The sequence below is a fragment of the Nicotiana sylvestris genome, chromosome 11 (assembly GCF_000393655.2).
Source record: "Nicotiana sylvestris chromosome 11, ASM39365v2, whole genome shotgun sequence".
Lineage (NCBI taxonomy): Eukaryota > Viridiplantae > Streptophyta > Magnoliopsida > Solanales > Solanaceae > Nicotiana > Nicotiana sylvestris.
In genome coordinates, this window is record NC_091067.1 from 98,254,699 (window position 1) to 98,266,672 (window position 11,974).

At 34.6% G+C, this 11,974-nt stretch overlaps 1 protein-coding gene across 1 annotated transcript; it reads right to left on the reverse strand.

Moving 5' to 3' along the window:
- Positions 1–835: 835 nt before the first annotated feature.
- Positions 836–4,109, reverse strand: LOC104241596 (homeobox-leucine zipper protein ATHB-13-like). The gene is made up of 3 exons (XM_009796543.2): positions 3,812–4,109; positions 3,097–3,491; positions 836–1,395 (listed from the first exon to the last, which is right to left on the reverse strand). Exons 1-3 carry the CDS (start codon positions 3,894–3,896, stop codon positions 1,006–1,008), a joined length of 870 nt encoding a protein of 289 aa, XP_009794845.1. The 5' UTR covers positions 3,897–4,109; the 3' UTR covers positions 836–1,005.
- Positions 4,110–11,974: the final 7,865 nt, after the last annotated feature.

Below are 11,974 nucleotides of genomic sequence, written 5' to 3' on the forward strand. Positions count from 1 at the left end.
TGTTTTAGGTATTTTGTTTTCGAAATTTGCTAGTCTGACTATTTTAGATTCACATCAAATAAGCTCATTAAAGTAATTAAAATATTTCTACTAACACATTCTTTATTTTCAAAGTCTAAGCTCGAGACATTTGATTAAAGATTATAAACTAACCATCCTACGAAAAAAGAAACATAGTGGTGGATACAAACTAAACAGCAGATTTAGGCATCTTCATTTTTCTGTTTGCCTTCCTTCGTGCTTATGGATGAGAGAGAGATATATATGATAGTAACATTTTTCATTGTCACTTGTCAGCACAAAGTTTGCAGACGTCCCCTTCACGACAATGACCATTTCCGACCGCTTGTTTTCTTCTACTGTCCACCTCTTTGTCCTCTTTCCCTCAATCTCGAAATGTGTGCTTCATACTCTCTCCAATTCTCATGCAACACTTTCTACTAACTTCTGGTACATAGAATTTCTTCATATTTTTTTCTCTTAATGGTTAAGTTTTAACACGAAATGAAATGATCAGAGAAAGGAAAAGATTGAGAAACAAGAACCCAATCCTTTGTGTAACTGTAAATTAGAAACTATAAGAAAAAGAATTTCAATCTAATACCCCCCTAGATAATGAAACGGGAAAAGTTATAGTAGTATAATTTACTCCCTAAAAGGAAGATGGCACTTTTCTATGCATATTATTGTTTCCTCCATAAAGATCTAAATAGGCTTTCTTAATTAAATATTCAAATTGGTATGCACTTCATTACTTTATACAACATTCTAATACACCCAAAAAAAAAAAGTGCAACAGAAAAAAATGATCCCAAAAGAGAAAAAGATCTTCATATGATTAAAATCCTTCATATGTGACGAATTTTAACGAAATGCATCAAGCAGCACAACAACGACAATAATAATTACGTCTCAATCCTAACAAATTTTGATCAGCTATATAAATTCTCACCTTTTTATTTAAGCTCAACTCTGTAAATCCGTATATTTTTTTCCCGAAAAAATTCAATTGAAATGTGGTTGCTCAAGCCATGGCCAGAATCCAGGTGATTGGTCATCAATAGCAGAGAGCATGTTGGATAAAGTTTCTTCTTTGACAGTTTGGTCCATTAATTTCATATTGCAGTGTAGCACTTCTTGTCTTGACGAGTGAAAGAGCTGTGCTACCCCATTAGGCCTCATTGGGGGTGGGAACAAGAGTCTGCTGCACCTAGTAATTGGCTGATGAGTAGTGGATACTAATATTGGGCTGTCAATGGCTGCTGGTCTCATTGAGGTATCTAGCTTCATAATTTCTGAGCTGTTTTCACTTCTATTACTGCTTGAACCTTCTGTTTCCTTGTTCAAGTTGATTGATATTTCTGTTGGCTGCTCTACATTTTTTAGTGTCATTATCTGCAGCCAGGTAATTTATTTATTATTTTCATGGACCAACCAATAATAATACATTAACAGTATAAATCTTAGGAAAAGTTGATAATGAAGCATGCAAATATGTAGCCTAGTGATCATTAAAGCAGATAAAAACTAGTACCATAAATATTACTTCCCCGTTTCAATTTATGTGAACTTATTTAATTTTTAGTTCATACCAAAAAGAATGACCTCTTTCCCTATTTGGAAATAATTTACCTTTATGCAATGATTTATAGCCACACAAACTATATGTGCCTTATTTTACACCACAAGTTCAAAAGTCTTCTATCTTTTCTTAAACTCCGTGCCCAGTCAAATGAGTTCACATACATTGAAACGAAGGGAGTATTGAAATAAGCAAGACTAGATTGAACATGCAATGATTTATTTTGGAACAGAGTAAAAAGAAAAATATTTCACCTAATTTAAGATGGAAGGAATAATAAATATATGAAGATGTTCAAGTTCACCTAATAATAAATAGCCAATACTTGCTGATTAGAATGTAATAATTTACCTTTATGCAATGATTTATAGTCTTTCAAGTTTTAACATAGCATATTTTACCCTATACAGATAGTTCCCCTGCTTTTCGGTGACATTACTTTGTGTCGTCGGAAAGTTGGTAGAAATATAATAATATAATTGAGCATAATTTTCAAGAATATATAATGTATCTTATAAAAATACCTTTATTTAAATAATTATTTTATATTACGTGCATGGAATATATATCTTACAACCTTTATTTTCTTTCATTCTGAATTGTGTAAATAATTTTTTGAATTTTTGTTGTTAATACTAAAATAATTATTACTAACAAATTATTCTAATTAGTTTTTTTCTTGCTATGCTCATTTTCCAACATTATATATGCTTAAATAATTTTTATTTTTTTAATTTATAAATAATATTTACTTATTCTATAGGTAAGTCCATAATGTAGATAAAAAGGGGAAAAATCATAATATTAAAAAGTTTTAAAAAAATAAAAAGAAGATAAATGTTTATAATTTAGAGGGTAAAATAGGTATTTGGCAATCCAAAATTTGGAAAATCTAGTTGAGTGACCTTCTGAATGCATTAGGCATAGTTCAGTGACTTTGTTGTTACAAACGAAAGTAAATTGACTTTAGGAGATAATTTGGGATAGTTGAGTGACCATTTGAGTAATTGACTCCTTTTTCTCCATAAAGCTCCAAGAAACTACGCTGTCTTTTTTAAATCTGGAAATGTTATTACTTCCTTCATTTCATTTGATTTAAACTTGTTTGACTAGTCTTAGAGTTTTAAAAAATTTAAAATTATGATTTTAAACATGTAACGCTGTTTGTTGAAAATTATGTCACTAGAATAGAAAAATGAGAAGGTTAATATTAAAAAAAAAAAAAAAGGGCAGCAGCACCGGACTCACGCAGGGTCCAGGGAAGGCTACGCCTAAGAGGATGTGAAGTAGGCAACCTACCCTAATGCAAGCATCAGCGACTGATTCCATGGCTCGAACCCGTGACCTATAGCCTATAGGTCACACGGAGAAGGTTAATGCTAAACTGTTTTTAAATATAGAAAAAATATTATTTTTTATAAAAAAATTAAAAAAAAATAGTCTCACATAAACCGGAACATATAATCAATTTTAAAAAAAAAAATTAAAAAATAGTGTCATTGATTTGGCCATACCTCTGCATGAAGCTTCTGATTGTGAGCTAAGAGGGAATCATTTTCTGCCTTGACAGCTTCAAACTGTCTCTTGAGAACATCATAGTCTTTCTCCAATTGCTTGGTTTTCCATCTTGCTCTCCTGTTTTGGAACCAAATGGCAATCTGCCTTGGTTGTAAGCCAAGAGCTCTAGCCAACTGCATTTTCCTCTCTGGCTCAAGTTTATTCCCTAACTCAAAGTTCTTCTCAAGCGTCTTCACTTGTTCCATATTAAGCCTTCTAATTTTCTTCTTCCTACCTGCCTCATGTAAACCATCATCAGATAAATCTTCCTCTTCATGATTTTCCTCACAGTTATTATTAGCCTCCATCCCATTAAATGACATGGTTCTTTTCCCTAGAAATGAACCAACACCTGCATCAAAATAACCATTAATAAAATTCTTAATTAAAAAAAAGAAGAAAAGAACTTCTCCCTTTATATAAAATGTAAATTTAAATAAAAAGGCAGTTCGGTGTACGAAGTATTTTGCATTCAAAAATAAGGTTCGATGAAGGCAGCATCCTGAAGGGAATATAGGCAGCCTACCCTGACACAAGTATTGACCACTGATTTCACGACTCGAATTTATGACTTACAGATCACGCGAAGACAACTTTACCGTTGCTTTAAGGCTCCATCTAAAATTTTAACAAAAAAAGGCAAAAAAAAAAAGAGTAAAAATGCTGACAAACCTTGGAAGTCTTGATGGTCGTCTTGATGAGGAGTATGTAGCATGAAATTGGCAGGGAAAAAAGCCATTTCATTAGTGGAAGTCATGACCTAGAATACTTTTGCCACAACTCCAAAAGTTATGTGACTTTGAATCATACTTGAGAGGAGGAAAACAGAGAAGAGATAAAGAGATCAACACTTTTATTCAATTAGTACTAGAGAAAATATTAGAAATGAAAGTAGTTGTTTCGTAGAGAAAATAAAATATTGGCAATGTCAGTTTTTGGGAAGCTAAGATGCATCTATATTTTTGACGGAGGGATAGCTTATATACGTTATCAACTTCATGAGGAGACATGTGTCATTTGACACAATATTCGTCGAAACAATTCATTAAATTTACATGTGAATAAATATTTTCCTAAACGAATATGTATATATACAAGTGATTGACACCACTCGAAATAATAAAAAGCAACCATAAATTGGGACAGAGAAAGTATATTGTTGTAACATTTCATAACCAAATCTATATACCAAATGAGTCGTGATAATAGATCGATATAAATGAGTTGTAATATTAGATCGGGATACAGTTTCAAGAGACTTTTTCCCTACTTTATTTGTTTTTCGATTTCCATACTCATTATGTACGTACGAGAATATTTAAGTGCTTCTTTACTACGTTTTCTACTCTGTTACCACGTAATTAGTGCTGAAGATAGGCTTCAGCAATATCTCAGTTATGTTTATTTATTCATCAACTTTTTCAGGTATTCATGCATGTATTCGTTCATTCATACATTTTTTGATAACAAATTTAAAACTCATATATTTTATACATTTGGTCATAGGGGCGAGGGGAGGAATCTAGGGTATGGGTCCTAGAGAGAGGGTAGGACTGCCACTTAGCCCACCAACAGGTATCATGCATTAGGACTAAGGCCTTTCCCATCCATTATACTTTCCTCTCACCATCAAAGATCAGAAGCATCAATCCAGTCTTATCCAAGTCATACGCCCATTCGCTCGCGTGATCTTATTGTATGTATATATTTTATTTTTCTCTGAATACGTATACATAGCTTGAGAATCCCATCCTAAATCTGCATCTTGTTATACCACATGGGAGTTGAAAAAAGAAAAGAAAAGAGAGACCATAGAGCAACAGTAGAAGCAGAAGAGACTTGGAAAAGCACAAACAACTCGTTTATTTCAGAGAACCCTACCAAAAACAGGTCTTTCTTGTATTTTTGCGCCCCAAGTCCATATCTCTATCACCATTTCAGAGAACCCTCTCTTTCCTCTCTCTTTCTGATCTATCGTTAAATTACACTAAGCGAACAAAAATATAATGGATCATATTAAGGTTTTATATTTTCTCTAGATAAAATTCTTGAAGGAACTTTACATCTTAGTTCTCCTAGCCTCTTCACAATAATTGTAAGCTGAATTTAATGAGTTTAAGTTTTATACACTTACGACGAGTAAAGTATATTCTTGGAGGAACTTTTACATCCTTTCTTGGTTCTCCTAGCTAGCCTCTTCACATATAAATCAAAGGATGTCCATTTAAGCTTCGACCATCATGAGTTGGTAACTTAATTATATAGAGTAAGTTGTCATGTCTTTATGTGCATTCCTTTTATTTAAGACAGCATGCCAGGGGAAGGATCTCTAGTCCAAGTGGAGGGCTATCCCACAATCCTTCATGAAAACCCTTTTTAAATTAAAGCCTATATCACGTCGTTTAAGGCACAATAACCATCCTCCATGTTAGATTTATCACTGGATCTTGCCGAAAAAGACGTTATAACGACCATCCTGGGCGTTCCACGATTGTTGCCCTGTCTCGGATTGAGGAAGACGTTCTTCAATAACCTTTTAGAGCCAATCAGAAATGTACTGATTGTATAGTTGTTTTTACATCGCCAGTACACAAAATTTCAGACAAGAAATGCAGGTATATGACATACGAACAAACCTATAACATCCAGATACAAGAATGAGAGCAAGTAAACAATAAATGGCATGTACATGAACTCTAGCTAGACGAGTTCTTACGCTATCACTACTTCAGCATTGAACATTTATGATAGTGAATATCTGAGAATATCTTTCACGTGAAAGAAGGTACATGGAAGAATTGTCACAACCAAAAAGAGTATAATAATCACTGTGGGTTCCATGTATTTTGTGTAAGGTTTCAAGGACATATATAGTTCCATACCCATGAGATTATCCATTAATAGTGTAAGCAAGATGTAATTTGTTCGAGACTTGACAATACTTAAAGTGGTAAATTGATGTGTACGTACTGCTGCCATTAAAATTATATATGGAGGTTGCAAGTCTCCATCACCACCGCACACATATTTGCCTCATCTTTTGACAATTTAAAAGCCAATTTTTGCCTTGTTTGAAAATTTTCTTCCCTTTTCCGTTCCATTCTATCCATAATTTCCATTTTTTCGTTTGCCTGTTGGTGTTTAATTTTTTGGGCTATGTATTTTCCATCCATATGTTGAATTTTATTTGGGATTAAAGTTGTATGGTTATATTCTCAATGTTTGTAATTTTATCTTGCAAGATTTATGTGAAAGAATCAAATTAAATATCATCAAAGGCTGTCCTCTCTTCTTCCTTTTCTCCACTTGTCCACTGAACCCACACCCAAAAGAGGAAAATATTAAAGACGATATACACAACAAGAAGTGTAAGAGATATAGGACATAAGGACCCATTAGAAATGAATAATATTCGAATCCAGCAAGGAGTGTTCCTTCCTCGAGCCAAAATTGCCACAAGCATTTGCTGCCATAAATTTGTTGGCGTTTAGCGATTCAGCCATAAACGATTTCTTCTGGATTATGTTGGTACGATTTTTGCAGAGGTCGGCTTCACATCATTTAGAATATTTCTGATAGAAATTAAGGGTCCACCAAACTATATATAGAGAATAAGGTTCTCTATAAGTTTTCATAGAACGCACACACTGCAGTAAGTAAATGACACAGTGGAATTTTACGTGAAAAATTCTCAGCTCACGGGATTAAAAACCACGACCTACCCTTGTAGGATTTTAACTTCACTACTAAGCAAACTATAGATTACAAATCATTGTAACCTAGGAATTAACCTCTTAATCCCTCACTAACTTGTAACAACTCTATTACAAGCCCTTTGTTATAACTCTATTACAAAGCTTACAATTCAACTAACTCTAGCCAAGACACAAACACAAGATTTATGATTTACAAGATTTCCTACAAAGTGCTTCTAACTAAGCTAAGTAGGAATTACAAGTAAAGTGCTTTAATCAAAGGTGCAATGCAACTAAGGACAAGTAATGACTCAATACAGGAAACTGGTCCTTCATTATGTTGTTCTTTGATCTTGATGCCCTTGAGAATCACTTGCAAGATTGACACAGAATTGAGAGAATGCTTGATGGATTCTTGAATGTGCAAGTGTACTTTTGTTTTACCTTTGCTTGATGTTAATAATTCATTTGTGATATCACTTGAATGATATAAGCATGTTAGGTAAAGGGCATTTCCCATAAAGTTAACTACTGCACTATTTTTGCACTGTTACGTGTGCAGGCAACAACTTTACAATTATAGAACTGGTGGCCATATGTTCCCTCTATTGTCCTTTTGACTCTGAAGAGTTGAACCACGTCCCCGACTTGAGACTTGTTGTTCATTAAGTACTTGAGGATGTGTAATAGTTTCTTTATCTGGTTCTTATCATTAAGTTGTTAGATCATCAAAACATAATAGGGATACATATAACCTATCAATTTTCCTCTTTTTGATGATGACAAACTTATAATTGAAGTTCCCCCTAAGAACCAGAATGACATACAAATTTCATGTATTCCCCCTGAATCTGTTTCCCATCTTGTTCCCCCTCAATTATTTTTCCTCTTTTTGGCATCACAAAAAAGATCAGTAGCAAGCAATAAGCAAAAATAATTCTAGTTTGGTTAACTCATTCCACATGTGTGCACACAATCATGACTAAAAACAGAGCAGAAGAGCAAGGCATACATAGCAAAAGGACGAAACTTTCATTGATTTTTGGAAATTAAGCAGGGAGTAGTTCCATTATTACTAAAACATCCACAAAATAAAAATAGCAAAAAGGTACTAGTCATAAACATCATTAAGACTAAAGCAGAGGACAGACACTAGGAAGGGAACAACTTTTAGGGAGCACTCGAAGGAGAAGGCCCAGATGAAGATGCAAGGGTTCTAAGAAGGATGTCCATTCGAGCATCACCTAACACTTGCTCGTTGCGCAGTCTCTCCTTCAGGTCCTCAACCTATTTCCTGATGTCAATATTTTTTTTGTTAGACAGGCAACCTCTGTGCTTTGAGAGCTGTTAGAACCAGGTACCTCCTGAACCTGACTGAGTTGACCTTCGAGAATGGCATTACTTTCTTTCAGCTTCCTTATCTCTTCAGTGGCACTGTACTGAGTGTTGATCAGTTGAGAGATAGTAGAATTGCTGTCAACCCCTCCACTTCTATCAATGCACTCACACTCTTCTAGGGTGTTCTTGGAGAAGGTTTGCTTGCGAGTTCCCACCTTAGCTTTTTCCAAAGGGACTTTGAAAAATTCAAATACTTTAGTGAGGAGGAACCCGTAAGGCATCCCATGATTACCATCCTTGAATTATGCCACCTTATTTATGTGTTCTATCATAAAACCAGGTAGGTTTATAGTTGTGTAGACATCCAGTTCTTCCATGAGAACTGTCGCGCCCCCTTTTTCCCTCTTTGCATCGGAAAATCGGGTTTATGATATTTTGGGTATAGGACAAATCATTCCTTTTGGGAACTAGGTTTTGCATTTGAAGAGTCGTTACCTAATGATTTAAGTTGCATTAGGACATCTATAGGATTCATTTCTAAGTTTGTTTGATAACCAGAGATAGGGTAAGGGCTTGAAATTATCCCAAGAGGAAGGTGTTAGGCACCCCTTAGGATCCACTAATGTAGTTCTCAGCCAGACAGTTTTGTGAATTTTGTACAATTAGCAGAAAGACAAATATAGGCTCAAATAGTAGGGGATTTAAGTTTGAAAATAATTAAAAGGCGAATTTTGAAAACGAGTTATAATTCTACAAATACTTGAGAATATAAAAAGGATGGGGGTCCTAGGTTTATTTATAATATGGATCACATCAATGCGATACCCTGTACGACACTCCTCAGAAGAGGGGATACACGTGGTATTAGCGCACCGGTCATCATATTCATATCTACCCTTCCCACCCCATTAAGGTATTAAAGCGCAGATTAGTCTCGACCTCTATTGCATGCTATTACCCGTCCCATTCCTATCAGTCCCGATGGAATTTAGGACTACTATTTCTATAAGAGGGAGGATTTTAGGCTGACTCTTGGGTTTTAAAGGTAAAAAGGCTAAGGCGACATGCAAAACACGTAGGACTACATATTAAAGGAAAACATATAAACAAATAAGAGGCTCATGTATACCTCCGCAGACAATGCACATAAATAGCATGACTTAAACATAGTTAGGGTCAGAATTTAAAGTACTAAGGCATGAGTGTTTTAATTGTTAAAGTAGACCAATTTTTGTAGTAGTTGCTAATTAAATAAAGGCAGATTCAATTTTATCGTTATTACCTAAGACTTGCCTACGTGTTTATTGGTGATGTCCTATAAGCATGATGTATATTACTGATTAGGAATGCAGTAAAGTGGTTAATTTTAAACAGGCGATTTAGGTTCTATAGGCATGATATCTAAACCGTATTAACAAAAGGAGTAAGTTGTTTAAACTGATTCAGAATAGTACGAGTCAAACTGATTTTAATTAAACTAAAATGGTCTCAGATCTATAGACATGCTCTCTATTATTACTGATTATAATTCCTATAGACATAGTATCTACGTATTAAAAGCTGATTTTGGTCATATAGGCATGATATCTAATTGAGCATGCAGTGAAGTAGGCAGGATTTATTTGATTAAAGCGAAATTTCTATAGCCATGATTTCTATTAAAAATATTGATTTTAATTTTATAGACATGATGTCTGATTATAGCCATTTAGATCCTATAGGCATGGTATCTAAGTGTGGAAGTGAAACATGCAGAATTTATTAAATAGATCTTATAGGCATGTTATCTAAGTGTAGAAGTAAAACATGCAGAATTTATTAAACAGATCCTATAGGCATGTTATCTGAGTGTGGAAGTAAAACATGCAAAATTAAACCTATCTTATAGGCATGTTATCTAAGTGTGGAAGTAAAACATGTAGAATTTATTAAACAGATCCTATAGGCATGGTATCTACCCTCCTAATAGCTAAAACATGCATAATTCCCCCATCCCTCTTCACTAGCCAACCCCAATATTTGTTACAAATCATACAGACCAAATACTGAATTACATCAAAAAAGTGTAAAGTAAGAAGTTACAACCATATGAAGCCTGATTCTGACTTTCTCTCTAAGCTACGGGATAAACCACCTCAAATGCCACTTGTTTCAAAGCCCTTCTCAGACCTGGGCGTGTCAAAGTTCCTTAAGGGTCTCAAGGGACCTCGGGCAGTGCTTACACCTAGGTTTGCATAACTAGATAGAGATGAGTGAAGTGTGGAAGGTCCAACCCTTATGTGTCCAAGTTCAGAGGGAGCTCAAGGGTCCCAAGGCAAGGCTCACACAAGAGGGGCAAAACCTAGGTTCTAAGAGTATAGTGGAAGTGCAGAAACAGAAATTTATTTAAAACTGGGTTAAGAATAGTAAGGGGTAAGGGTGATTTGAAAACAGTAGTAGTAAAACTTAAACTACACAGAATCAGTAATTGCACAAAAGGGTCAGGGGTTTTAGGAATACATTGCATAAAGCATATGACCCCAGGAAGGGTCAGATTTGGATATGCACAACAATAGATGATGTTGGCATGCCCATAAACCAGCTAGAGAACACAAACACATAGGGGGATATGGGGGTTTGGGATTCATAAGTCAGCAAATCACATAACAAGTGACTGACAAAGTACATACATAAGGGAAAACATTAATTTAGAAGGGGAGGGAGCAGATTACATCATGGTTAGTAATGTAACTTGATTGCATAAACATAAGCAGAATCATGCAAGAGTGAAGGAAACTGAAACAGCTAAAGAAACATGTTGTTGTTGATGCTTGAAGATTAACTAGGGCATACCAGTAGAGAAGCAAAGTGCAGAAAGAAAGAAATAAGCAAGATTCCACAGTATAGCTTTGGCTTTCAGCCGGCTAGACAAAGTAGTAGCACAAGTAATAATAGAAAAGAGAGAGTTTTGAGTGAAGTGTGTGTTTTGAACTCAGATGGTTCGTGTCTTTGAAAGAAAAAAGGGTGGGTATTTATAGTTTTGAAAATATGTGAAAAATAAGGTAATAAGTAAAGTCTTAACACAAACATGGAAACAATCACAAGTTAGAATCAATTTCCACAAGTGATTCCCTTTAATTAAGGAATCACTTTTTAACGGGTAGCAGTAGGTCTAATTAAGGAAAGAAAATAAGTTTGGAGACAGATTGATTATTGCCATAAAAGGGGCAGTAAAAGCATGAAGTAAACAATCAAGTCTAAGTACAAAGATATACTTATTTTGGAAAAGATTCAGCAAGGTAAAACATCACAGTAAAGGAAAAGGAATCAATTAATTTTAAACAGGTGAGTGAAATTAGGGGTCACAAAAGAAAAGCTTTTGCAATCAGTCACCAGATCAAGATCAATCAAGGAAGAAACATGATTCTGCAATTCAGTATATAAATAGAGTGAACAGAAGCATCAGACATGCGAGGCTAAGCATATTGGCAAAAGAAACAACATACAATAGTAGCAGAAATAATCTAGGATTCAGTAGTAAGAAAGATATTCGAAGCACAGTAGTCAAGTGATCACATAAAATCAACAGTGAAGAAAACGTAGCAACAGATAAAGAGAATCAGAAACCAAATAAAGGTCTCATAGTATCAAGTGAGGAAAACCTTTTATGAAATTAGGGTTTCACCAATAGTCGAGTTAAAAGATAGTAAAACTTAGAATCAGATAAGTCACATAAAGAAAAGAGAGTTTGAAACAAGGAACTTTTAATCGAGTCACGTATACATTAAAACAAGCAATTTCAGACCAAAAGACCTAGGGTTTT